The following is a 26,676-nucleotide window of genomic DNA, read 5'->3' as shown; positions in this document are numbered from 1 at the left end:
TATAAGACCATCCGATATGAATCTGCTTTGCAGTATGATATTGGAGTTGGTAAGAAACAAATGGGTTATCGCCTATCACCATAAATTAAGTCAAAAGCAACACGATATCTTGCAGTTGAGAATTTCTAAGTCGGCTCTCTTTGGATGGTAGCTTTCGCGTGCAATGAGACAGAACTGCGAGACGAAATGCTATAATTGATCATTAGGCCAATATAAAATATCTAAAACGTGGTGCAACTCTACCTATCCGTTGACCAAGCTCACCTCTTCGGGGGCCTATTAGTTTTGACCTCACTTACAGTGGAGTTGCACTCCGTCTTCCACTCCTCTCCTCAATCCTCCGAGCAACGACCATTACGTTGTCCCTTTTGACTTTCTCACCAATATTCTATCAGTGCATCAGTCAAAAGTCAAAGTGGACACATCTCTCTCCCAATAGTATATTATAAAGGACCATAAATATATCTCGGGATGTACTCAAAAGTCTCACGAAGTTGTGCGATTTGGAAGCAGGCAGAGTTGTATTAAACTGTGTGCCGCTCTACTCAGTGTGGCCCATATATGGGCCCGCGATCGAAGTGGACGGTCGAGATTGATGCATCCAGTGCGACGTCTATGGGGTCCACTTACACCTCATTCTGAACTACGCTTTTGAACTACAATAATGTTTTTGAGATGGCCCACTGGCCACTGCACGTGCTTTCCTTTCTCCCTCCGCGTGAGGGCACTTTTGGTAAATTACGCGGCATCCTCCTCTTAATTGAGAATTTGAGATGATGGAAAATAATAAACTCTACAGAAATGTATAATATCCTTCTCTAATTCACTTTACTAAAAGCCTCTCGTTTGATTAGCTAATATGACTTAAATTCGAATAATATAAAAATGGTACGATTACTTCATCAAGTCACCACAGTAATATCGACTATTAAATTATTTTTCTAAAGGGCTAGGTGGAGGGTTATTTCCCCTCTATTTGTTTCTTTTCTACGCTCCTCTTCTCATCGCCCCCCCCTCGCTTTTCCACTGCCCACCTGGTTGGTCCCTCACTACTGCTCATCTTCTCCCATCCTTCCTCATTACTCTACCACCTTCGTCTTGTCGCTCTCTGAACAGCCGTTATAATTTTATTTTACTCTTTATATTGTTGTTATATTGTTAGCTATCTTTTTATTTGAGATAAGAATATATATATATATATATATATATATATATAATTAGAAATTATACATGTTGAACATATTTTAAGCACACTTCTAAAAGAGATCGCAAATAAGAGAGGAGAAAAAAATAGAAAATCAAATTCCGAATGGGTAATCGAATGCAATCGAGATAAGGATATCTTATTGTTCACCCTCTGACCGGTTTAGAATATTATATTCCTCCATCACCGTCATTGTCGCTTTAGTCTTCCTCCCCCCAACTTCACCACTGCTACAAAAACCTCGATCAACAACAAACCAAACCTCTAAGAAAATCTCTCTCCTTTTCTCGATCTCTTCTTCTACACTAAACCCCCTTCCATTTCTCCCACCTCCAATGGCTAAACATCTCACCTTTATGATCTTGGTCTTCTTCTCTCTTCTCCTCCCCTCCAGATCCCAGCAAGATGAGTTCGCCTACATCGGATTCAATGGCGACGGCGGCAACAATAACATCAACATAAGCATGAACGGGGTAGCCGAGATCGAACCCAGCGGTATCCTTCGGTTGACGAACGAGACGAGCCGGCTCATAGGCCACGCCTTCTACCCAACTTCTCTCCAGTTCAAAAACGCCACCTCCGGCTCCGCCTTCTCCTTCTCCACCGCCTTCGCCTTCGCCATCGTCCCAGAGTACCCAAAGCTCGGCGGCCATGGCCTCGCCTTCGCGATAACCCCTTCCAAGGATCTCAAAGGTGCGCTCCCAAGCCAGTACCTTGGCCTCCTCAACGCCAACGACAACGGCAACGTGACCAACCACGTCTTCGCGGTGGAGTTCGACACCGTGCAGGACTTCGAGTTCCACGACATCAACGACAACCATGTCGGGGTCAATATCAACGACATGATTTCGAATGCGTCCGCCTCTGCCGCCGACATCAATCTCAAGAGCGGCGGCACGATCCAGGGTTGGGTCGACTACGATGGGGTCAAGAAAATTCTCAATGTCTGGATCTCGACTTCCTCATCGAAACCCGATAATCCTCTCATCTCCTTTCCGGTCGATTTAACCCCAATCCTACATGATCAAATGTTCGTAGGCTTCTCGGCTTCCACTGGGTTGCTCGCGAGCTCCCATTACTTGATGGGTTGGAACTTTAAGATGAATGGAGCCGCCCCTTCCCTTGATCTCTCCGCGTTGCCTTCTCTCCCCAACCCAAAGAAGAGTCATACCACCTTTATCCTCTCCACGGCCTTCTCCTCCTTCGTCGTTTTCGTCGCCGCCGCCGCCCTTGGCGGCTACCTTTTCTACAAGATAAAAAACGCCGACGTAATCGAGCAGTGGGAATTGGAGTACGGCCCACACCGCTTCTCTTACAAGGAGCTGAAGATGGCAACCAAGGGATTCCGCGATCGAGAGCTCCTCGGCTTCGGCGGCTTCGGCAAGGTGTACAGGGGAGTCCTCCCCGGTTCGAAGACGGAGGTCGCTGTGAAACGCGTCTCCCACGAATCCCGCCAGGGGATCCGCGAGTTCGTTGCTGAAATCGCCAGCATTGGCCGGCTCCGCCACCGGAACTTGGTTCAGCTCCAGGGCTGGTGCCGCCGACGAGCAGATCTCCTCCTCGTCTACGACTACATGCCCAACGGAAGCCTCGACAAGTTCCTCTTTTGTGACGAGAAGGCGCCGGCGCAAACGGAAAGGCGACTCCTTTCGTGGTCCCAGCGGTACAGGATCCTCCGTGGCGTCGCCTCCGCGCTCCTGTACCTCCACGAGGAGTGGGAGCACGTCGTCCTCCACCGTGACGTCAAGGCCAGCAACGTGCTCCTCGACGGCGAGTTCAACGGCCGGCTTGGCGACTTCGGCCTCGCGAAGCTCTACGAGCACGGCGCGAACCCGAGCACGACTCGGGTGGTCGGGACCCTCGGCTACCTCGCCCCCGAGATGACCCGCACCGGCCGCGCCACCACCAGCTCCGACGTGTTCGCCTTCGGCGCCCTCGTCTTGGAAGTCGTGTGCGGCCGGCGCCCTATCGAGCCCAAGGCGGTGCCGGAGGAGCTCGTCTTGGTGGACTGGGTTTGGGAGAGATGGGCCCAGCGGAATTGGGGCGACGCGGTGGACCCCAGGCTCGAGGGGGTGTATGACATGGAGGAAGTGACGGTGGCGATCAAGGTGGGACTGATGTGCTCCCATCCGTCCCCGGCGGAGCGACCCACGATGAGGGAGGTGGTGAGGTACCTCGACGGCGGGGATGCGGCCGAGGTGCCAGACCTGCCGTGCATGCCGCCTGAAGGCTACGAAGGGAAGGTCGGGTTCGACGACTTCGTGCACTCCTATCCCTCGTCCTCGTTCGAGAAGGTGTCGGCCTCCGGCGGGGAGGAAGTCGTGCACGTGGCGGGCGGAGAAGGAGTCGCCTCCTTCGTGTACTCCCCCCTGTCACGGGTCTCACGTGGGAGCGTGTGAACGCGGTCCGCAAGAAAGTGGGCCCCGAGAATTCTCTTGGGCTTTGTTTTTGTTGCCCATGTGATAGTATTTTGGTTAATGGATCGGGTACCGCTGGGACCCGGATGCGTGAGACTTCGTCAAAAGAAGTGGCGTGTTTGTGTAATGTGAGTAAATGATTTTTACCTGATGATATCATTGATGGTGTTTGTGAGAAAATAGATAGAAGTGTTAATAAATTTGTATATTCTGAGGAAAGGATCTTCTTGGCTTACGTATTCCTTTCTTTGTTTACCTTTTATTCTCTTAACATCACAGATAATTTTAGGCAATATTTTTCGGATTATACTAACTCTATACGGTGCATATAGTTTAGGAGTTGTAATACCCATAAACGAAGAAAACAAGCATCCGAAGTAGTCGCTTATTACTTAACAAAAGTTTCTTTCTTGACCCATAAAATTTGGGCCTTGATGGGCCCAATCAAGATCTGGATATTATAGCTCACTCTTGAATTATATGGAATCTAATTGGTGTTTGAGTACTTCATATTGATTTTTTTTTTTCTTCCTAAGTCCAAAATGTAGATATTTAAAAAATCTATTATTTAGTCCAAAATGGTCAGCAACTATACAAAGACCTTTTAGTCCTAACTTATTGGAGCTTATTTACACCTCCTGAATAATATAATAGCATAATAATACACTGACTCCTGAACTAAAATAATCTAATATTAACGCCTCTCAAGCTATTAAAAATTAAATCTGTAAACATGTCGTGAACTAATTAGACAAAATAACACCTCCTAAACTATTAAAATTAAAACTATAAACATGTTGTGAACCAGTTAGGCAAAATAATGTTTACACCTAGTGGCATTGACTTGCAATATGATTAATTATTGACCGACAATTACTATAATTCTATATTATTTTTACTTGCCAGGAGTTTGTGAACAATTTGACTTAACGTATACTTGTCTAAGGGGTATTTTAATTATTTTATTTATTAAAGTAAGAAATGAGGGCAGCAGTGCTCTGAAATGTAGAAAATAAAATAGTCAATGTGTAAATCACGTGAGCAAATTCCATCAAAATAACTCACTGACAAAGATTGTTTTTATTGTTTAGGGAGCATCCAAAAAGTAGATATATATATATATATATAATTATAGGTAGATGCTTAACACTGTAGATTAGAAAATTCAAGCAACTTTCTAGACATTTATAAGGAACAAAGCATAGTTAATAGCAGCGAGATTAATGTAACAAATTTTTTTTTGCTGTATTTGTCTTAAAACTATGAGCTTGCCCATGTCCTTTACTCAAATCTCTTATTTACATATATAGACACCTACCCGGTACCAAGCATCTTTATTCGTCTCATTATAATCAACTGGCTATGTCCTGGTCCCTGTCTTTTTTCTAAGTAACCTCTAACCCCAACCGTATTGACTTAAATGAGTTGCTTGGATTATATGCATTATTCAATGGATCCATTTATCACACACATAGCAACTACCCCCCCCCCCCCCCCCCCCCTTTTCTTTACTTGTGTTGATTAGTCAATTGCCATGTGGATGTTTTCATGAGGTGGTCTCTCCCGTGTCATGCCGGCTACCTTTATTCTCTGTTTAGTTATAAAAAATAAAAATAAATACATTTTTTTTTTAAATCTTGTTTGGTCCGGAGGAAGCAGCTATTTTTTCGTCACCCCTTTTTTTTTTCCCTAAAAATTCAATTCAAAGAAGAAAATAAAAAATGTCTCCTGATTCTCTTCTCTTTTACCATATTCTATCTGTGTCCAAAGTTAAAATATAAAGATGATTTTTATATATATTTTTCACATTTTCTCGCTATTTTTAAGGAGATACAAAAAAAAAGCGACGGTTAGGAACTTTTTCTCTTTTCCTTACTTTCTAAAAAAAAATAAAAAAAGTTATCTTCTCTCGTTACTTTCTCTCCCTCCAAACTAGGTGTTGAAACAAGGCAAGTAAATGCGAATCAAACTAGGACATGTGTTTACTGGATTTCAATTGAAGGGCAGTTATAATCCAAAGTCTCCGTCAATGGCATCCACACAAATCTCTCACATGAGCACAACTACCAAAAGGAAGCAGCCATGAATGCAGTGCTTCCTCATATATCTTTCCGATGTACAGAGAGCTTTGCAATTTCGTCAAGGTTGTCCATTTCCAGTCCCTCTTTGACGACGATAGGTGGACTACATAAGGTGGCAGGCAGTCGAGAAGGGAACTCCTCCTATTTCTTATATATCTACGCCAAAGGCCACAAAAGAGGAAATTAACAACTTCTTCTCTGTCTAACATATCATCATTGTCATGCTCCCCAAGATCCTAATTTTGATCCTTCTTGTTCAATTCGCCGCCGCATCGCATAAGTTCTTGTTCAATGGATTCAGCAGCTCAAACCTGCGGCTGAGCGGCTCCGCGGAGATCGAAGCCGGCGGACTCTTGAGGCTAACAAACGAGACCCAGGAAATACTAGGCCATGGCTTCTACCCTGTTCCTATCCAATTCAAGAAGGCTTCAGATGGTATGCCTCAATCCTTCTCTACAATCTTTGTTTTTGCAATCCGACCACAGTATCCAGATTCGAGTGGCCATGGCATCGCCTTTGCAATCTCGCCTTCCACTGATCTACCTGGATCGATGCCAAGCCAACACTTGGGCCTCTTCAACACATCAGACAATGGCAATTCTACGAACCATGTAGTTGCCATCGAGTTAGACACAGTCAAGACTGTGGAGTTCCATGACATCAATAACAACCATGCGGGAATCGATGTCAATAACTTGAGCTCTACAAACTCATCTCCGGCTGCTTACTTTGATGCCAAAACTGGTAATTTTACAAGCCTAAAGTTGATTAGCGGAGACCCAATGCAAGTCTGGATAGATTACAGTGGTGTGGATATGCAACTAGATGTCACCATATCTCCAATCCATGAGCCTAAACCTAGTAGACCTCTCGTGTCTTCCAAGGTTAATCTCTCATCGGTTGTGTTGGATGATATGTATGTCGGCTTCTCGGCGTCGACAGGAGCGGCGACCGGCAAGCATTATATTCTCGCATGGAGCTTCAGCCTTAATGGAGTTGCTCAAGAAATAGATCTTTCTAAGCTTCCTTCTCTTCCTAAACTCCAAGGAGAAAAGAAGGAGAGCAAGTCGCTGGCTGTAGTCGTTGCATTGCCTTTGGTAGCAGTGATCTTATTGCTCCTCTCAGTAGCTGCTGCCATGTCAGTAGTAGCAAAGAGGAAGAAATATGCAGAGCTACTTGAAGACTGGGAATTGGAGTTTGGGCCTCATAGGCTAACGTACAAAGATCTCTTCAAGGCAACCAAAGGTTTCAACGACGAGCACCTCATCGGAGTAGGGGGGTTCGGTAAGGTCTACAGAGGCGCGCTACCGTCGTTGCAAACCGAGATCGCTGTGAAGAAGATATCTCATGATTCAAAACAGGGGATGAAAGAATTCATCTCCGAGATCGCGAGCATGAGCCGGCTCCGCCACCGCAACTTAGTGCAGCTCCTCGGCTACTGCCGCCGGCAAGGGGAGCTCCTACTAGTCTACGACTACATGCCCAACGGAAGTCTTGATAAATTCCTCTTCGACAACGGGAAGCAATATTCGTGTCTCAATTGGACCCAAAGGTTTAAGATCATCAAAGGGGTGGCGTCTGGGCTTCAATACTTGCACGATGAGTGGGAGCAAGTGGTGGTGCACAGAGACATCAAGGCTAGTAACGTTCTACTAGACGGCGATCTCAATGGAAAGCTAGGAGACTTCGGACTTGCAAGGCTATATGACCGTGGGACTAATCCACAAACGACTCACATAGTTGGCACATTGGGCTACCTAGCTCCGGAGATGAGCAAAACCGGCAAAGCGACGACGAGAACCGATGTGTTCGCCTTCGGCGCCTTCCTCTTAGAGGTGGCTTGTGGAAGAAGGCCCATGGATTTCCAAGAGTCAGTAGAAGTACCAAACTTAGTAGACTTCGTTTTAGAATCCTGGAAGCTTGAGAGGATACTGGAGGCCAGTGATCAAAAGTTAGGAGGTGATTATAATGAGGATGAGATGGAGTTGGTGTTGAAGCTTGGATTGTCCTGCTCGCATCCTGATCCAGTTGCAAGGCCAAGCATGAGGCAAGTGGTGCAGATACTGGAAGGCAATCTTGTGATGCCAAATTTGTCGCCGGATCGGTTGATGAACAGTGGCAAAGTTTCAAAATACGATGAGTCGTTTGATGATTTCATTATCTCCTCGTTTCCGTCTACCTCTGAGTTCACTTATGCGACGAACTCGTCGTCTATGTTCACTCCTAGGAATTAAGTTAGTTGAATGCTGTGTACTGATCTTGATGTAGATCTACTGCTCTTTTTGTAATTGGAGATTATGTAAAGATTACTTTTTTTTTAACTGATCGAATGGTTGATGAATGTATTTTCTCAAACGACGATGACTAATGTTTCAATTGGGTCTCTAAATGCATGGAAATTTGTATCTTACGCTTATGTATGTGTTTTTCTTTCACGCTCTCTATAGTGAGTGACATGATGATCAACATTAGTTTCTAGAACAGTGGATTTAGTAACAGATGACCTGTATATGGCCAAATAATACATCCCGCGATCAGCCTTTACCGGCGTCACCGAGGAGAATCTTTAGTTTGTATGTGGTTAAGTAAATGTTGTTTGCTTCCCGTTTCCTTGCTCTTTGTGTTGTTGGATATTTATGATATATTCGTACACTCAATGTCAGGTCAATTGCTTTCCCATCTGTAGTCGTTCGATACAAATACCTTAACTTCATAATGATCTTAGAGAAGTTGGGTAATAGATTGACAGCTAAATCTTGTAGTGCTATTCTAGAATGAGAAGCAGTTTTTCAATAAATTAGACTGGCAAAGTCTTTGAAGCAGAGATATTTCTGTGTTTGAGATCGTAAGATTGCTATTCCTGATAACGAGTGCTCTGCTTGCAATCTGATGGCATGTGTCTTCCTCATTACAGTCCTGGAAGTTTCTGTCTCACCGTATCTCTAAGCCTCTAATAGTAATCCTCTATCAGTTCTCTATGCCCTTGGAATAGCAATCTTTTGTATTGAACTATTGATTCAGCCATCAGCCTAGAGATTGAGACAGTGGCCGTGGGCATTGAACCCTGGCTAGTTGATAATTGAAAGAGTGGTGTATACTGCGTGAATCTTTTTGGGGCAACAATTAATAATGTCATTTGCTATAGGGTCACTGGAATTATCTCTGCACAAAAGTTGGGTTGTGGTAAAGATTTGGTTGTTACTGTGATCTTCTATGAACACATATGTTGGACGGGGATAGAAATTAGGCATTAATTGGAATTGTCTGAACAAATGCTGGACGGTGGTAGAAATTAATTTGGCACAAACTGAGCTATCTCTGAAAAATTCTTAGACAGCAGTAGAAATTTGGCATTGACTGGAATATATCTGCGAACAAATCTTGGACTGTGGACGAAATTTGGCATTAAGTGGAAGAGTCTCTGCTTCAATGCTCAGCAGTAACAGGAATTTGGGGAATGTGGTCGACCATTCTCCTTCTAGAGCTGTGACTGCCAAGGTGATTGGAACAGTAAAAGAGGAGGCCAGAGAGTAGCAGATTAGAATGTAGCAGTGGTGATAGTGGATGAACAATTGCATACTTTTGGCTGTGTTTGTTGTACATTTTTGGTCATCATCATGTAAGCATGATTGATGAAATGATTATTAGTTACCTCGGGAAACGGGATCCACCAATCTCTCGAATTTGTGGAAACTACTACAACCGGCAATGCGTACCGGAGAATTATATGACTCACAAGTAGGCGTAGTTTGTTGTTGTGTGGAGTATTGCGGAGCGTGAAGTGTGAATGGTCCCCGATATTATTACGAATTTACGATACGTGTTTGCCTACGTTTGGAAACTTCTCATTCTTTTTCTCAGTAGCCGAATCTAAAACTAATGTACTCATGACTACCATTTACGCACATGTTTACAGCCATTGTACTAATTATCCTCAGCTATTACTAATGCCAAGAGTTAATTAGATTGTCCAATGACAAGAAGCCAAATAAAAAGTAAAAAAAATATATATATATTAAAAAAAAACTTGGTTGTTGGAGAAGTTGGAAGAGGACGAGCCCATCCTCGTGTTCCTATCACGCCGTTAGTTATTTCTTTAGTGGTGGAAATAGAAATTAGAAGGAAGTACGTAGTAATATACACTTGGCATTTAAGACTTCATGTGGGCAACCCTCTCCGTTTTTAAAGCCCACCCACCCACCCACTCGGCTAAAACCTCCTCCATGTTACGTGAGGAAGTATGGGGAAATTAACTTCATGTCTACGCCTCCACGTCTTTAGATATCACTCGTTACTCGTTAGATATATATATATATATATATATATATATATATATATATATATATATATATATATATATATATATATAAGACAGTGAGCTAGAGAGAGAGAGAGAGAGAGGGATCAGAGCATTGATCAATCACAAGTTCTGCAAAAACCGTTATTAGATAGCTTGCATGCACGTACTTATTCCCTTCAGTCTTCAGAGAAGCAGAAAAAAGTGCGACATCCCTGATATAAATTCTTCCTCTGCCATTGTCGGGCTAAAACTCTTTCACCAGAAGAAGAAGAAGAAGAAGAAGAAGAAGAAGAAGAAGAGAGAGAGAAGAATGCTGGAAGATAACAGCAGCATTCAGCTGCTCTGCGATGAAGACCCCTTCCTTATGAGCCCCACGCCTTGTCCTCCTCCTCCAAGCTCATCGAGGTCTCGACCGGTCTACTGCGGTAACGACGACGGAGAAGACGACGAGGCACGAGATCAAGCATTCAGGAATTACATGTGTAGGGAGAAAAACTATGCTCCTAGGAGTGGGTACTTGAAGCAACTCCAATGCTCTTCTAATCTATCCAGTGCTAGATTCAGATCCATGCAATATATTATCCAAGTATGAGAATTTTGTTCCATCTCCTTGCTCATCATGCTGATATATATATATAGCTTATGCGTTATTTCTCACATACATACGTATGTGCATTCAGGTGTGTAACAAATTAGGCCTCGCCACTGGGACGGCATGCAACGCGGCTAACTATGTGGATCGTTTCTTATCCATGAATAGCTACATGGTAAGTAATCCAGATAACTTTACAAGTTTATTCTTTCAACTAATATAATTTGTTACTACTGATAGAAATGGGAAGGTTGGATGGTGGAGCTGCTCAGCATTGCTTGCCTTTCGATTGCCTCCAAGTTGGACGAGGTTAACATTCCCTCTTTGCAAGATCTCCAGGTAACATTTGTATCATTGTTTGAGATTTAAGTTTTGACAAAGGATCGTTTCTTCGCTTTAATGTTCGTGCTGATGTATATGTTAGACGGTTGATCTGGACCACTCGTTCGTGGTCAGCAGCATCATGGAGATGGAACTGACGGTGGTCAAGGCCTTGGATTGGCGCCTCTGCTGCGTGACACCGCACTCCTACGTGGACCTCCTCCATCTGCGGAACACCGGAACTGCACGCGCCACCAACCTCCTCCTCCTCCACGCTCTGTTAGGTACGTGGGCCCACTTTATTAAACCCACGTCTTCCACTTAATCGTGCGCACCTTTAGCGCATGATAGACGAGGACACTAACGTACACCTGATCATCGCAATCCAACGCCGCAGATCCCTCGCTACTCCGGTTCAATGCCTCCACGGTCGCCACGTCGGCTCTCAGGTGTGCTGCGAAACACCACGATGCTTCTTGCTTCTCGGCGATAAGTCGTCTGATTCCAGGGGATCACATGGTGAGATCAAATCTGGGCCTTACACCTGTAGTAGTTCTTACTACTAACCTTTGTGGCTTTGAACCAGGATAACTCGGACGCGTGCGAGAGGACTATGGATGTGTTGCACAAGCTGGGCTTGAGCCGTGTGCAGGAACACGATAAGCAGTGGAGTCCGGTCTCGGTGATACCCCATGCAAACTGTAGTACTCCAGGAGAATAAGATTAAAAAAAAGAAAAAAAAAAGGGATTGGTTTTAGTTCTTGGATGCAGTCATTGTTCACGACATTAATTATAAGTGTTATTTAATCTGTGTATATTAATCATAGTATAGAGGGCGTGGCTCTTCTTGTGACAGTAAGACTTGTCGTTATGAAGGCAATAGAAATAAGGCTGTATACATTGTTGTATTCTTATACCGTGCATTGACGCACAAATATTTGAATGCTAGCTCAAGAGGAAAACTGCATCATTATCTGACTGTAAGAAAAAAAAACTCCCTCTTGCTTAATTGTGTATTCTTTTCTTCTTCTTCTTCTTTTTCGAGTAAGAAATCCATACTAATTATACGATGGTCAGTATTTTATATTCTACAAAAGCTTAAAAAAGGGACTTTTTTTATAAAAAAAAAATCAAAGCCAAGAAATAAGCAGTGTCCAGTCCAAGCCAATTAGATCATTGGTATGGCCCATAGCAAGGGTCGAGTCTATTGGTTTGATATTCAGAAAAATCTCGTTAGTCCTTAAAAGCATGAGATTGTGATCTGAACTCCACGTCGTAGGTACCCTTTAATGATTTTACAACTTAGTTCAAACATACTTTTATTTCATTTAAAATGAAGTGTAGATCAAGCAAACTCACAGAAAAGCAAGGAATAGATGCCATTGGCAGAAGTTTAGGAATAAAAATAAAAAAAGAGAAAAGGGCTTTTTCGCAAATAATGACCGACACTGTGACTTTAACGCAGAATATCACGTACAAGTTTGGATATTTATATACCATCTCCTTTGTCAGATTTTGACCAAAAGCTCAGCCGGACGACATCAACATACTCAGATACTCTACAATGTTAGTTTTTTTACAATTTAATTATAGTTAATTTTTTAATAAAATTGAAAAAATTAATGATAATTAAATTACGAAAGCTCCTGCAATGTTCATAGAGAGGTGGTTTATTGCAAATAAACTAATAAAAGAAAAGAAGAGTCGATTCACATAACAAACAAATATGTAGTATAAAATGAGGAAAAAGAGAAAGTGAAAGAGCAAAGTGAAAAAAGAAAAAAGAAAAGGAAAACTAAATAACTTATTAGATCACCACTTCCCCCTTTATCGGCCATTATACAGGTAGTTATCCTAATGTTTTCCCACCAACCAAATCGAGGAAGCCACCACTCTCCCCACTCCACCATTCCTTCTCTCAGACATTTCCACAAACATTAATATTACAAACAAATAAGAAGCAAACTGAGATCAAATTGAAGAATAGAGAAGAATGGCTTCCTTCAATCTACTCCTCCTACTCGTATTAGTCTTCCTCTCCATCCTTACACCTTCCCACACCATCCAACTCATTCTCGTCAACAACTGCCCCGACCCCATCTGGCCCGGCCTCCTAGCCAGCGCCGGTCACGTCACCCCTGAACTCGGCGGTTTCCACCTTTCCGTCTCGGAGGAGTACGTCCTCGAGGTCCCCGCCCTCTGGTCCGGCCGCATCTGGGCCCGGCGGGGCTGCTGCTTCGACGAGCGCGGCCACGGCACGTGCGACTCCGGTGACTGTGGCGGTCTCCTCCACTGCAACGGCGCGGGCGGGGACCCACCGGCCACGGTGGTGGAGATGACCTTCGGGTCCCAGGTCTCGCCCCTCCACTACTACGACGTGAGTCTCGTCGACGGGTTCAACTTGCCGGTCTCAATGAGGCCGATCGGTGGTGGGGTCGGGTGTGGGGTCGCGGAATGCCAGGTGGATTTGAACGTTTGCTGTCCGTCGAGGTTTGAGGTTAAAAAAGAAGGGAAGGTAGTTGGGTGCAAAAGTGCGTGCTTGGCTTTGGCGACGGATAAGTATTGTTGTACCGGGGATTATTCCTCGCCTAAGAGCTGTAAGCCGACGCTATTCTCGCATTTATTCAAGGCTGTGTGTCCGAAAGCGTATACTTATGCTTACGATGACTCCACTAGTTTGAATATGTGTAGGGCGGCCAGGTATTTGATTACCTTTTGCCCACCTAGATGAGTGTTTTTAGAATGGTAGTATTGGGATTGTGAGCTTTGTTATTGTTTGTTTTTATCAATATCCATTTTGTAATTATCACCAGTATTAGTGGCTTTTTATTGTTGGAATAGTTCGTTAATTGATCCAGTGCCTAGTCTTTTAATACATTGACCTGTTCATTTGAGCATATAATTTATGAAAACAATCATCAGATAGTTATCTATCTCACTTTTTTGCTACATTTCTCCTCGCACTAAGCTTATAACACTGGCTGCTACCTGTTTGCGGTCCGATTATTTTGTTGAGGGTAGATCTGCTAAATTAAAACCTTTGGAACTACTAATCATCAATGTATGCATATATCAACAAAATAATCAGATACAGCATGGAAGAGTAACAAATAGAGAAGGAAGAAAGCAAGCATCAAAGAGTCATACTAGCAGAAAGATACCAACACTCTTACTCAGAAATCAGCCTCATTATCCATTTTAAATACGAACTGGTAATCTTACAGCATAGCATGCCCACAAATTCACACATGTTTATGATTCCTCTACCTCATTCGGAACTATTACTATGAAGGACCGGGGCCTAACAGCAACGGAGGATCCGTCTTCTTTTCACTCGTGTCACTTGAAGCTTCTGCTGGAGTTCGTGTTGCTGCCCATGCACGAAGTGGTGGTTCAAAGAGCTTTCCAGCAACATCAGGTGGTTCTTGGGGAGTGTCCTCTCCTGGAAGCACGACAAGACCCTTCTCTCGAAGAGAAGAGGGTTCATTGTAGCATGTGCTCCAAAGGGAGTCAACAAGCTGTCTCTCCTCACGAGCAGACCCAAGATCATCAGGAGTCATCAAGCTAATGCCCTCGATTCGGCTACGAAGGACCTGCTTCAGGTTGTCGTCTTCAGCAAGAGCATTGTTGCTTCCAGACATCCTGTCTCGAGCCAACTCGAGAAGACCACCCAAAGCAGCTTCACGCACATTTAAATCATCACTCGAAGCGAGATGCGTCATGAGACGCGGGAACCCAAGCTCTGTCACAATACTACAATCTGAAATGTTCTCGTGTAGTAGGTATTGTATCAGATTGAGGGCCTTCCTGATAGAGAAACAAGTGTTGCAAAACTGTCAGTAAAGAAACAAAATATGGCACACTCAAACTTGCTGAGCCCCACCATTTTACTGCCTACAGTCTGTCATACAAAAGAGTATATACTAACGATAACCTATAACAATGCTAATTAATAAGAACAAGTTCTTCATAGAAAGTGACTTACCTTTGAAATCTGACATCTTCCGAACCCAATGCATCTCTCAAACCTGCATACCCATTTGCTAGCCGAAATGCAGCAGTAGCTGGTTTATTATGCCGAATCAATGCTGAAAGGCACATGAGACACATCTTACAATTACCAACAATTTGGAAACACACAAGATGACATGAATATTACAGTGAATAAAGAGCTGCCAAAGAAGTAGAAATACTTACAAGATATTGCCCCAAGAGCTTTTGTCCTTGCAGTTATACTTGGATCTGATACAAAATTTGTCAACAGAGGCTCTAGTCCATTAGCTTCCATAACAAGTTGTTGACTCTTGGGATTGTTCTGCACAATGGTAGATACAACATCTGCAGCCTTTGCTCGAATTCCAGCATGAGAGTTCTTCAAGTAACCAAGCAGAGGAACTAAACCACCAATTGAGTGTAGATCTGTCAATTCCACAATTTTCTTCAGAGCAGAGAAGATAAACTAGTCTATCTCTTAGAAAATTTCTAATAATATGTCCAAGTTTCTGATCAATTGAAGAATATTAAAAAAATTGAACAATAATTATAACTGATTATTTGTCCTTGCAAAAGGCAGATAAACTAGATGCCGTCATATATGGGTACAGATAAGAAACAAAATCAATTGCATGTCAGAAAATGGGGATCTGTGCAGAGAGGAATAACATACCATTGGCCATGTCAATGGACTCCACATGCTCCTGTAGCTCATCCAACATATCTGCAAAACCAGGTTAATGTGGTTATTCACTATGCAAGAAAGCGTAGATAAACTGCACAAAATGTGAAATGATACACAGCTAAATTTTTAAGCAGACTAAAGTAAACCCTAAACCAGAGTTTGGCACCTAGCAACTGCATCATAGTCGCATCCAAGAAAGCAATAACTTCTCTTTTGCAAATATTCAATTCTTCAAACTCCAAATGAACTACACCAATGGCAAAGGCTATGACAAATGAGTTGCTGGAGTTAACTAGGAAAGATTGTTCAGATGGAAGTTTCAACATAGTAGTATAGGCAACTCCAGATCTGTGGTTCTGCTGCGAATTTTGATCATAAACTTCTTAGTAAACTAATGCTATCATAGGCAAGGCCAAGTAATTTTGCATATTTTGGCCATCATAAGGGGATTTCAGGTAGTTGTTTATTAGTACAATATTTGCAAGAAGTGTTCAGAACTACTAGGTTTGTGTTCTCAAACACTAAACGTTATTTTACCATAACATTCATACTTCGTGAAGATTAAAGAGTTCATAATTAGGTTTTAACAGTCCTTTCCTGAAAGAACTGCACCGCCAAAGGAGGAAGGCAAGTAAGCATAGCATGACCCACTAGATGATGTAACGACTAGTTGATCTAAACAATCTAGTTCAGATTAAACAAGCCATCTAAGAATGATATATATAACTTGTCATAACAAGTCTACGATTTCAGTCAATAGGTTTTGTTTAACTAGTTACCATTTAATCAAACAACAAGTACTTTTGGTAGGATCTGCTTGAGAAGGGAGTTATTAATAGGGACAAGCCCAGAGGGATACCATTGCTCTTCAAGTGCCACATGTATGCCTCCTGGATGATAGAATGGCTCTCTCGACTTCAACTAGCATACATTTTCTCGGATGCGATTGAATATTCCGAAAGAATATTAAGCAATAACAAGAAGAATGAATGAACCAGATTCTACACAAAATTACCTTCGATATTCTCAGAAGTAACACCCTGAGCCTCCAAAACATCCTCCGGAGTTCTCATCACAAGTGTGATCTCCTTCATTCGCTTGAGCACATCTACTGTCTGCGATTGCATCGCCTCCATGAACCATCTCCTATCCTCATCACTACAACAACGAAGTAAATCAGACAAGTCCCAAAACTGGACCGAAACAAATGATGAATTCGAAGAAGAAACCATACGAGTACCTGAGATTTCGAGCGGGTTTGGTGCCATCGGCATGAGAGAGGCTCCACTTGAGCAATCCGTCCCAATCCAATCCATCGTTCGCCATCGCTTCCCGGCCTTAACGAAACCCTAATCGCAAATGGAATAGAAGCGAGGTCGGGAGCTCTTCTCAATTATATATAGGGATTGGACGGACTGCGGTCGAAGTCGCCGCTTTCGAGAAGGTTAGAGATGGCGCTCGAGAGCTCGAGAGACGTCTCCGATGAGATCGCGTATTTGCCCTCTGATGGAGAACAGACGGTTTTCTATCGATTAATTGAGAAACCTCCCAGATGAGATCGCGTCCGTCGACTAGACTCACATCACCAAGCCCACTAAGAAGGCCCACGAGCCCATGAGAAGTTGGAGGAGAGGAGATGCTCTGCAGTCCCAACTGCATATATCTCATGCATCAGCCACTTGACAGCCCCTAAGTGGCTGTCAGATGTGCAATAGTCGAAATAAAAGCCAATCAAAGGCTGCCAAAATACCTGTTACGCAGCATTCATATAATCTGTAATCTGGGGGGGGGTGGGGTGTTTCGAATTGGAGCCAATCTATGTTGACTCTAACAATTGAGAAGATTACATAAGAACCAAGGAAACAACAGAAAAGGGGAACTAATTAACATCCCAAAAAAAGATGATAGTTGGTACAAGAGGATTGCAGCAAAATTCACACAACAGAAACTGTTAACTTAAATCACACAATAAGCATATTAAAAACTGAGTTTCAAATTGCTTATCACAAAAGTATCATTCTGCTACATATTAATAAGAGAAACAGAACTAAGCCCTCTTTTAAAAGCATCTGATCACTCTCCACATTGCACATTTGTACAATGACATCAACATATGAACTTGTTTAACCATTTTTTTACACCCGAAAAAACTTTGTATAGATATCTATCTCCTCGCAGGGGCATCGGGAAAATTAACTGTCTTGAGCTTTGGCCTTTGCATAAATTACTATGAACTCGAACTACAGAATGTACAAACTTTTTAGTACAGGCTAAACTTTTATTTCCAACTATCATGTACCAGCCTAAACAGGAGAAAAGAGGGAGCTATCACTAGCCTCAGTTAGCTGTACATCGCCTTCTCGGTGCCATCCTAAGAGGGATATGAGGACTGAAGTCCAATCCTCCTCTCTGCGGATAAAACAATATCATGCTAAGAGAGTTGGATAATAAAAGTAAAAAGTACTTTTGCAGATTATTACCCATTGACAGGAAAATGACAAAGTCCCAAAGTAAAATGAAGGTTTAAGAAGCAGGGTGCCTTACCCCCAGCTGCGACAAGTTTCTCTACACGGGCGACTATATGCTTTCCATAAGTATATTTCTTCAGTGCGTTTAAGTGAACCTTTATTCGTGAGAGGATCAGCTCACGTTGCTGATCATCACAAGTTTCCAATACTTTCTGTACAACGTAGTTAGCAAACTGGTCTTTCATCATAGCCTGCAGACAGACAGACAAAATAGCAAGTCAAATAGGCATCGTGCAGTAAGGTTATCAATTTAGATGAAATTATGCTAGATTCACTTTCTGGAATAATATATAATGGACACTTCAACATCGATCAAACCCAGCACTCTCATGCTGCTGACTAGTTTAAAATGCATCAGTTACCGATTTCACTTGCATCCATTATGTTAGAAAGCAAAGATTTTATTTCTTTTTTAGGTAAAAGATCAGAACGGAAGTTTTAATAACTATCTTATTCAATATTTATAACATACTTGGGAACAATGAAGTCATATATGTCAAAAGGACTAAGCATCAGCAATAGAGGAAAAGAAAGCAACTCAATGTCGGCTTAACATCAGCTCAGCATAGCGAAGCTGAAGCTTCAATATGCCAGACCCATTACTTACGCAAGGTGCCTAGTGCAACTATATTCCTGAAGAATGTACCAAAAATTCAGTGCAAACCTGGAGAGGCTCATTTTCATCAGTAGTGCCAAGCATCTCATTTATCAATATTTGGCGGTCTGTGGGGCCACTAAAAGTTAAACACTTCTCAACAACATTTGAAGCAAACTTCTGCTGGCTCATCTGAACTATCTGTCCAGCTAATTTCTTGATAATGGAAGCACGCTCATGAGGCTTTCCATGCTCCAAAACATGCTGTAAAGCCCAAGCAACATCAAATATTGGAGATCTACAAAGTCATATAAGCAAAATATCCAGATGCTGTAACAAACATATCAACCACAATCATATATGATGGAAACTCGCATTTGCAGAAAACCAATGGGATAAAGCCCTTAGGCGAGAGGAAGAGGGACAGAGAGCTGAAAAGGAGGCTAGCCATGATAAGATGTATTCTAAGTCATGCCAAACCTTCAACAAAACAAGAAACAAACTTCAAAAAAATAGGAATAAATATTTCCATATTAGTGTAATTTTCACTTTACATCATTTAAGTGACTGAAAGAGAGCACAATTGTTCATGTTTTAAATCACCAAAATGCTAAAAGACAATCCCTATAACTGTTTGTTCTAACAATGACTTTGAAAGAAAAATAAATCAGGCAAAGTAAAACGATGCCCACTTTGTCAGCTGTATTGACCCTCCCTTTGAAAATTAAACTATCATTTTATAAGAATATAAAGCTATCAACCAACTATTATGGAGCACCTTGTGGACATGAAATCTGACGAGTACTAAGCTTATTAACTTATTGGAAAATACCCCTGGGCCACAGCAAATTATAAGAGAAGCCTCCCAGCATTCAAACACGATAAAGCCTTATGGCAGGAAGTCTAGCAAGCTCCACCAAAGGGTAAGACAGTTGATGATAAACATCTTTTGTAACCCAATTCATGATAAGCAGAACAAAATGATGAAGCAGACAGTTGAAATTCTAGCAGTTGCTGGTTGGATGCTGATTACTTGGAAGGAGCACATCCCCAGTTTGACAAAGTTAGTTTCATCTTTTGCACAATAAGGGCAATATATGAAAGAAAATAACAAATCTAGTTGATCATCAAGGAAGTAAGAAAGCTAAATAGATCACATTGTTGGAAAAAGTCGAACAAACATAGGCCAGCAGTTTTAATGCAAAGCTCCAACATTCACCTGAACAACATAATTTCCGTACTGGTCTTGGGCCAACAAGCAAACAGCTTGCAAAATCTCTTCCATCACAATCTGCTGAGTTTTAGGGTCATCACAGTGCTCCAACACTCTCTGAGTCAAGAACATAAAAGGTTGACTTCATGTATACAATAGTACAATATACTGGCATTCGAATATCTCAAAATGTATGGAAATAAAAGGTTAAGACCTGTATAACACGACAGCCATATGGATGAGTGGATAATGTCACGACTTGATCATAGAAAGTTGTGATAATAAATTGAATATAATCCTGAGGGATGCACTCAATACATTTCTGAATAACATGGTTTCCATTTTGATCACGTACACAGCGCATCACATGACCATCAAGTTCTGTAACCATTTTTGTTTTCTGGTCCATATCAACAACCTCTATTGCCTGCAGCCATAGCAACTCAGACAGTAGGAGTTTATTTTCAATTACAATTGCATCAAATTTCAAGATGGGGCCATACACAAAATATATCAATTGATTCAAAAAGAGTTAGGAGTAATTGTGCTGAAGATTATTATAGGTGAAAGTAGATTACTATACACCAGATACTGAAGAAATCTAAAATTTCAATTGGCAATATCAAGTAGTTCTAAAAGTACCTATGATGCTTCGAAGAAGATGCATATTGGACAAAAAATCGAAGAAAAAATTAAAAGGAATTTTTGCCTCGCAGGAGATTCTTTGAAGTTAGCAGAAAGTACAAGAGGCCATAGACACACCCTAATGGGAATAATATCTTCTACGCTCTAAAGAGGAGAACAATATTCTGCTTTCTTTGTCTTTAAATTCAATGAAGAAAAAGTAAATAAATACTAAAATACCTTCTGGATCACTCGACAACCGTACATTTGAAGACTGAGAGCTAATACATGTCCATTAAGCTGCTCAGCTAATTCCCTTCTTTGAGCTTCACTTCCATGTTCAAAAAACTGATGAAAAGGCATAACATAAGCTGTTGTTCCCTTAAATATGTACATGTCAAAAAAACTGAATGGTAGCAATAAGATATCACATATGGGTGCATGTGTATGTGCATTTGCACAGATATGTATATATTTATGTGTGTGTGTGTGTGTGTGTGTGTGTGTGTGTGTGTGTGTGTGTGTGTGTGTGTGTGTGTGTGTGTGTGTGTGTGTGTGTGTATATAGAGAGAGAGAGAGAGAGAACCTTCTGGACCACATAGTTTCCAAACACATCAGTCATTAGTGTAAGAGCATGGGGCATGATTTCTTCAAAAACCATATTTTTTTCTTCAGTTGTTGCTGTTTCAAGTTTCTGCTGTATGAAACGGCTCCCATATTGGTCAGCACTGGACATGCAAATAAGATTAACATTTAGGTTCCTAATTGATAAGATAAAAATGAAGATTCAGGTATCACAAAATGGACGGTCTAAAGCTTCAGGTCACATAACTATTAAATCATAGCTGTTAAATCTTAATTCAAAATCTTGAGGCAGTTGGAAAGGTCCAATTTCAAGACACAATTCACAAATCCGGGCATAGCCAACTTAGGAATGATTGCAAGATAATTATACTTTACAACTGCATTAGCAAATATAGGCGAAAATGCATCTTGCAAACAATTAAATGGAATTTGTACAACTATAATGATGAAAATAAGATCTTTCTGCATAGATGTGAATTAAGGTTTTTTCCATAAATAATAAAGAGGTTAGTATTGAGATGTCAAGATTTTCGCAACTTTGCGTGCAATATGCGTATACCTGAACTCAACCACATGACCAGCAATCTCAGCAAGCTCAAAACATCTGGTTTTGTTGCACTTGAACTCCTCCAGAAGTGAAGAAGGAAAACGCTCATCCATGTTGCCAGTTGATTCAGAATGCCAAGAACTCATAACACCTCCACCTAAGTTTCTGAAACTAGAAGACCGCAAGTTGCGCTCACCAAGCCTAAGAGGACTTCCAGGACCAGCTGAAGAAGCAACTGGACTAACCAAAGGGTTTCCTGGATATGAAAGGCCCATGCCATAGCCGGAATTACCGTAATAACCATGATTTAGACCTGTAGATTTGTTCAGAAGAGGCATCCCATATTGTTTTTGAGGTTGAAGCAATGTCTCAATATATGCTTTCTGAATTCCAAGTAAATCAGCATAAGAATTGCTAGCATAACCCCTTTCAAAGGAAGGATCACTACAACTAGCTGCAGCTTGTGCATATTCAGCTGCCTTCAAGTACTGAACATAAAGCGGGTCAGAAAGGGGTGATTGAAGACCAGCTGCTGCTTGATTACCAAGTCGAGTGAGATTTTGCAATTCTTGTACAGTTAATGTTGGTGGTGAAAAAATACCACCTCCTAGATTCCTTGAATCCACACCAAGAGATGCAGCAGCAGCACTTTCGTATAAAGGGGGCAGATTTACAGTGCCAAGAGGGTTAACCACTGATGGAATTGCAGGATTAATGGAATATCCACTTAACCCATAGCTTGTAAATGCCACATTTGTGTTTTCAAGATTCTGATATTGAGCAGATGAACCACCAGGATTGGTAACTGAAGATGCAGAACCTGCTTTCTGATATGAATGAGCAGACAGAACAGTGGGCCTATGATGTTCAACCTGTCCTTCTGGCCTTACTGCTGAATTTCTGAAGTCTGCTAGACCTCCAACACTCTTATTCAAGTCTGGAAAAGAAGACTGTGATGATTGTGTGATAGATGGCATTCCTAAGTACTCTGAATCAGATTTCTGAGAGAAAGAGTGGTGCTTGTTACGGATTTGGCCACCTTGTGAGTCAAAAAGAAAATTCTGGTGTTCATTGATTTCCCTCTGAAGCATTGACTGACGAACTCTATCATCATCGGTTGCACCAGCAGTTGACAAGTTCATGCCCGATAAAGCAGCTAAGATTTCATCAGACTCAACCATATTTGAGGAGACACCACGAAAGGAAGACGACTCATTAACTTTCTTCTCGGCAGCATTAACTCTAACACCCACAGGTGGAAGGCCAGGGCTAGGAGTTCTTGCCACCAACTGAGGATCAGGAGTCTTGCTTCTAGAAAGAGACGAGCCAATGACAGATGCATAAGTATGAGACGATGTTGCAGTACTATTCTGAATCCCACTATGATTTCTAATGCTTCCACCAGGCTGTGGCACATCTAAGCTTGCTATATCATTATGCAATGAAAAATGGGTCTCAACAGAACCCAATGGTTCCACATCATCAACAAAGGCATTGCGACTGGCTGCACGAGAAAGATTACTTGAGATGGGAGTTCTGCGGCCAAGATCATCCTGAAACAGGAAACATGTGAACTTCACTAAAAGAAATATAGAGCATAATGTGGCAATAGCATCAAGCAAAAAAGTGCATAAAAAGAAAGCCTGAATTTTATCTCATACAGAAAGGTACACTTATAGCAGCTTCAAATTTTTAGAATCTAGGACCACTAAAGTCATCCAAGTGACCATCTGTTCGTCACAACAAAAAATTTGAAGTATGCAGCATTCAAGAAACACTAGCTATACTTGATTAATTAATAAACAAATTAGTGAGAAATTAATAATCAAATTAATGAGAAATTAATAATAGGAATTGCATAGTAGTGCAAATAAGTAGCCAATAGATTTCAATCTCAAATGATGCATCATATGGAGTATATTTTATTGCGCAAGGGCAAGAAGTAAAATAGGATTAAAAATGAGGTTATTAATCAAAACGACAAACTTACAGGAGAGGAGAATTGGATATTTAAAGTTTAAAGTGCATAATGGCGGTAAGTTTTAACATAAGGGAAATAGTAGCTGAATATGCCAGTGATACCACATGTATGGCAAGCTTTAAAGTTGAAAGTATAAATAAATTGGAGTTGCACTTTAGTCATCTCCATATTGTCGAGATAGTTTGGAATTTTGGATGATAGTGTAGATATGCACTTCTCTTTACGTAATATTGTAGAAGATATAGATATTAAACACATCTAAAATTAGATTCTAGATCTGCCTAATGCAAACAATGCTAATAAAAAAGGCACAGATCATGTAAATTATGTACAACTCATAGACAAAAGAAGAAACTAGTAAAAGCCATATAGAACACAATATGGCATCAAACTCCAAGTCTAAGGTAAAAAGAAAATAAATCAAATGAGGATCCTACATTAATGATATATTGCATTTAATTTAAATAGTTACTATTTGGGGGGCACAAATGGTTGTTTATTGTTAAAATTTGATGGCAAACACTAAAGAGAAAGTCTGTAACAGTTTCACAGACATACAATAGTCTACTCAGATGCATATCCAGGAGACCATGATTCTAATTTGCAAGAGGAATTAAAAAGCATCGAACATGTCCGAAGTAATTATCATCTAGATGTCTTGTGAATACAAGGTTTTAAGTAATTCTCTCCAAATTAAATATTGCCAAGTCCTTTTTGTAGTATTCAAGTTTCTCGTCATAATTAATTCATATGATCAGGGGATTTTTCAGTGTTTATTAGATACGACAACAAGGGTCTAATAAGGATCTGTAAACATGAGCAAAAGAAAGAAGAAAAATAACAATAGACAAATTAAATAAATTTTACTATTATTTTGCATTATAGACTAGGAAAACATATAAAGATAATTTCAGTGCAAGTGTTTTAAACAATGATATGTCCGCCAAATGGTATTAGAATTTAGTGCAACAACCTGAAATACTTTTATCAGCACAATGACAATAGATCATGACATGTGAGCTCATCCGGTGTTGTGTTCAGTAACAAACAAAAGGCAAAACTGTTGTTGGGAGTCGAGACATCATTTATACCATTAAAACTTTATAATTTTTCTCAAATATGTAAGACTGCATGAAATATCAGAAAGGTTTTTATACCTTTACCCTAGTGGCCTCATTTTCAAGTGTCTTATCAAAATATGTAGCCATAATAGAACAAAATCAGGAATGCAACTTGTTCCAAATTTTCCAATGCGTATCTGATACACGGATTTGTCTTGATGTGAGGGTAAGTATTTAGCACTTGGTAACTATAGTGTTAATGCAATTGTCTATTGAAATAATTTGATTGATCATACAAAAACATATCAAGAATAGGTCCGAAAAGATAACTGTTTTTTGGATCTACATTTTATGGCAAAACAGAATGAATATTTCTTTCTAACAAATTCTGATAGTTGTCATGGTGGCTTAACCCTCTTATCTAGAAAGAGCAGAAACCAGGAAATTCCTAATTCAAAAATTGTCTTCCAATGACTCAAATCAAACCAACTGAATCCATCCATATGTAAAGAACCGAATTCCTTCCAAGTTGACACGAGTCTCCACCTCGACAAGAAGCATAAAATCTCCATTTTAGCTTTTATCCATGCAATACAAATTCAGATAACAATAGAAAAAATACAATCATACTACACAAAGTAGAACTCAGAGCAGATGGAGATTGTCAACCCACTCGACAGTCTCCAGCACAAGTACACTATTTCTACATTGTCGAGTTCATATAAAGGTTGCAGCACAAAAGGGTAAGAAATTTCAAATTTGAAAAGAAAATTCAGAAAATATGAGGTCGCATAACAACATTCCCCAGTAGTCAAAGTTCATTCAGATAAAATGGTCATCACTATACATTGTAAAACAACATGCATTGAATGTTATTTGAAATCACCTGAAGGATATCAGCAAAGCTCTTCTGCCGTCCGAGCGACAGCCCAATTAACCCATCTCCTCCTCTGTTTACCCACTCTCCTTGACCAGGCCCCCTCCTCGGGTCCATCTCACGCTCTTCCCTTGAGCTAAAGCCTGGTTGCTGTGAGAAGAGAGAACCGCCGCCGTCCCCTTCCTCTGTCCTGCTTTGTTTCCTTCGATCTCCAATCCCTCCTAGCACCGAGCTCCCGGACTTAAGCCTCTGCGTCGACCTCCAGTCCTCCTTGGAGAGAACCGGAGGTGGAAGCCTAGGATTCAGGTTCACGTGTGAGTAGTAGTAAGAGAGGTAAGCCGGATCGGACCGAAGCTCCTCCTCGGATAAGAAACCATTCCCATTCTTGACTGCTGCAAATTCTGGCATCACAGCGGCAGCATCGCCACCAAATAGACCTCCGATGGCGGAAAGCGATCCCTCCACAGTTGGTGGAGCGGACCCACTCCGGTATATGTTGAGTTCCCTCTCCCGATCGCTTACCTCCTGCCTCCTTTGCTCTCGGAGAAGCAATCCGAGCTCCTTTTCCAATTCCTCTCCATTGAGTCCTTCTCCACCTCCACTTCCCATCATCGATCGAATCCCCATCTCCGATAGCACCGTCAATGGACTCTCGGTGACCATTAAGCAAGAACAAGACGAAGATTGACTCAAAATCAAACACACACACAAAGGAAAAAAATATAGGAAAAGACAGCGAAAAACGACGACTTTATGAGCTCACTGCTTCGGAAAGTCCACAGCAGCTAGGTTTCAACTAAAAAGAAAAATCTATCGTTCGCCGTCAAATCAACGATTCAAACCATTTCCAGTCGAGGAGCACTAAATTTTAGCACGGAAACCGATCGCTCCAAAACCCGAAGACCGCAAGAGCACAAATTTCGCTGGCAATCCGAGAGATCGGACCAAAAGGCGGGAACTTTCTATATCCAACCTCGATTCATCGCGCGATCGGCGATCGATTCCACCATTCCCCTAGAAAGATTGAGCTCTTTGGTCGGGGCCGTTAGGAGGGCGATAGAGTAGCGAGAGT

At 41.5% G+C, this 26,676-nt stretch overlaps 6 protein-coding genes across 6 annotated transcripts; 4 read left to right on the top strand and 2 right to left on the bottom strand.

Moving 5' to 3' along the window:
• The first annotated feature begins 1,363 nt into the window (after positions 1–1,363).
• LOC140776380 (L-type lectin-domain containing receptor kinase S.4-like) lies at positions 1,364–3,861 on the top strand. Its single transcript, XM_073120062.1, has one exon. The coding sequence runs from the start codon at positions 1,540–1,542 to the stop codon at positions 3,601–3,603; it is 2,064 nt and encodes a 687-aa protein (XP_072976163.1). The 5' UTR covers positions 1,364–1,539; the 3' UTR covers positions 3,604–3,861.
• Positions 3,862–5,610: 1,749 nt separating this feature from the next.
• LOC140776640 (L-type lectin-domain containing receptor kinase SIT2-like) lies at positions 5,611–8,023 on the top strand. The gene has a single exon (XM_073120406.1). The coding sequence runs from the start codon at positions 5,924–5,926 to the stop codon at positions 7,934–7,936; it is 2,013 nt and encodes a 670-aa protein (XP_072976507.1). The 5' UTR covers positions 5,611–5,923; the 3' UTR covers positions 7,937–8,023.
• Positions 8,024–10,159: 2,136 nt separating this feature from the next.
• On the top strand, positions 10,160–11,636 carry LOC140776439 (putative cyclin-D7-1). The gene is made up of 6 exons (XM_073120149.1): positions 10,160–10,588; positions 10,683–10,769; positions 10,835–10,933; positions 11,019–11,199; positions 11,313–11,434; positions 11,502–11,636. The coding sequence occupies exons 1-6, from the start codon at positions 10,160–10,162 to the stop codon at positions 11,634–11,636; spliced, it is 1,053 nt and encodes a 350-aa protein (XP_072976250.1).
• A 1,109-nt stretch (positions 11,637–12,745) lies between these two features.
• LOC140776408 (thaumatin-like protein) lies at positions 12,746–13,768 on the top strand. The gene has a single exon (XM_073120114.1). It carries the CDS (start codon positions 12,909–12,911, stop codon positions 13,644–13,646), a length of 738 nt encoding a protein of 245 aa, XP_072976215.1. The 5' UTR covers positions 12,746–12,908; the 3' UTR covers positions 13,647–13,768.
• Positions 13,769–14,084: 316 nt separating this feature from the next.
• LOC140775969 (uncharacterized) lies at positions 14,085–17,105 on the bottom strand. The gene is made up of 6 exons (XM_073119480.1): positions 16,834–17,105; positions 16,609–16,751; positions 15,582–15,632; positions 15,113–15,334; positions 14,901–15,003; positions 14,085–14,722 (listed from the first exon to the last, which is right to left on the bottom strand). The coding sequence occupies exons 1-6, from the start codon at positions 16,917–16,919 to the stop codon at positions 14,200–14,202; spliced, it is 1,128 nt and encodes a 375-aa protein (XP_072975581.1). The 5' UTR covers positions 16,920–17,105; the 3' UTR covers positions 14,085–14,199.
• A 463-nt stretch (positions 17,106–17,568) lies between these two features.
• Positions 17,569–26,673, bottom strand: LOC140775968 (pumilio homolog 2-like). Its single transcript, XM_073119479.1, has 9 exons — positions 25,614–26,673; positions 21,698–23,238; positions 21,140–21,281; positions 20,794–20,901; positions 20,144–20,356; positions 19,936–20,046; positions 18,786–18,980; positions 18,138–18,312; positions 17,569–18,002 (listed from the first exon to the last, which is right to left on the bottom strand). The coding sequence occupies exons 1-9, from the start codon at positions 26,265–26,267 to the stop codon at positions 17,965–17,967; spliced, it is 3,177 nt and encodes a 1,058-aa protein (XP_072975580.1). The 5' UTR covers positions 26,268–26,673; the 3' UTR covers positions 17,569–17,964.
• Between the last annotated feature and the right edge of the window lie 3 nt (positions 26,674–26,676).

This window comes from Typha angustifolia, chromosome 14 (genome assembly GCF_048772165.1).
Source record: "Typha angustifolia cultivar Huaian chromosome 14, ASM4877216v1, whole genome shotgun sequence".
NCBI lineage: Eukaryota > Viridiplantae > Streptophyta > Magnoliopsida > Poales > Typhaceae > Typha > Typha angustifolia.
This window is presented reverse-complemented; position numbering and strand designations above follow the sequence as displayed.

Bases quoted from the DNA above. Each gene is read 5' to 3' on its own strand.
- LOC140776380 (XM_073120062.1), top strand. From the start codon at position 1,540: ATGGCTAAACATCTCACCTTTATGATCTTGGTCTTCTTCTCTCTTCTC.
- LOC140776640 (XM_073120406.1), top strand. From the start codon at position 5,924: ATGCTCCCCAAGATCCTAATTTTGATCCTTCTTGTTCAATTCGCCGCC.
- LOC140776439 (XM_073120149.1), top strand. From the start codon at position 10,160: ATGCACGTACTTATTCCCTTCAGTCTTCAGAGAAGCAGAAAAAAGTGC. The intron at 10,770-10,834 runs GTAAGTAATCCA...TACTACTGATAG, and splicing joins TATCCATGAATAGCTACATG to AAATGGGAAGGTTGGATGGT. The intron at 11,200-11,312 runs GTACGTGGGCCC...CCAACGCCGCAG, and splicing joins CCTCCTCCACGCTCTGTTAG to ATCCCTCGCTACTCCGGTTC.
- LOC140776408 (XM_073120114.1), top strand. From the start codon at position 12,909: ATGGCTTCCTTCAATCTACTCCTCCTACTCGTATTAGTCTTCCTCTCC.
- LOC140775969 (XM_073119480.1), bottom strand. From the start codon at position 16,919: ATGGCGAACGATGGATTGGATTGGGACGGATTGCTCAAGTGGAGCCTC. The intron at 15,633-16,608 runs GTAATTTTGTGT...CTGGTTTTGCAG, and splicing joins TACTTCTGAGAATATCGAAG to ATATGTTGGATGAGCTACAG. The intron at 14,723-14,900 runs GTAAGTCACTTT...TTTCTCTATCAG, and splicing joins GAAGATGTCAGATTTCAAAG to GAAGGCCCTCAATCTGATAC.
- LOC140775968 (XM_073119479.1), bottom strand. From the start codon at position 26,267: ATGGTCACCGAGAGTCCATTGACGGTGCTATCGGAGATGGGGATTCGA. The intron at 20,902-21,139 runs GTTCTCTCTCTC...CCTTTTCATCAG, and splicing joins GAAACTATGTGGTCCAGAAG to TTTTTTGAACATGGAAGTGA. The intron at 20,047-20,143 runs GTCTTAACCTTT...TTCTTGACTCAG, and splicing joins ATGGCTGTCGTGTTATACAG to AGAGTGTTGGAGCACTGTGA.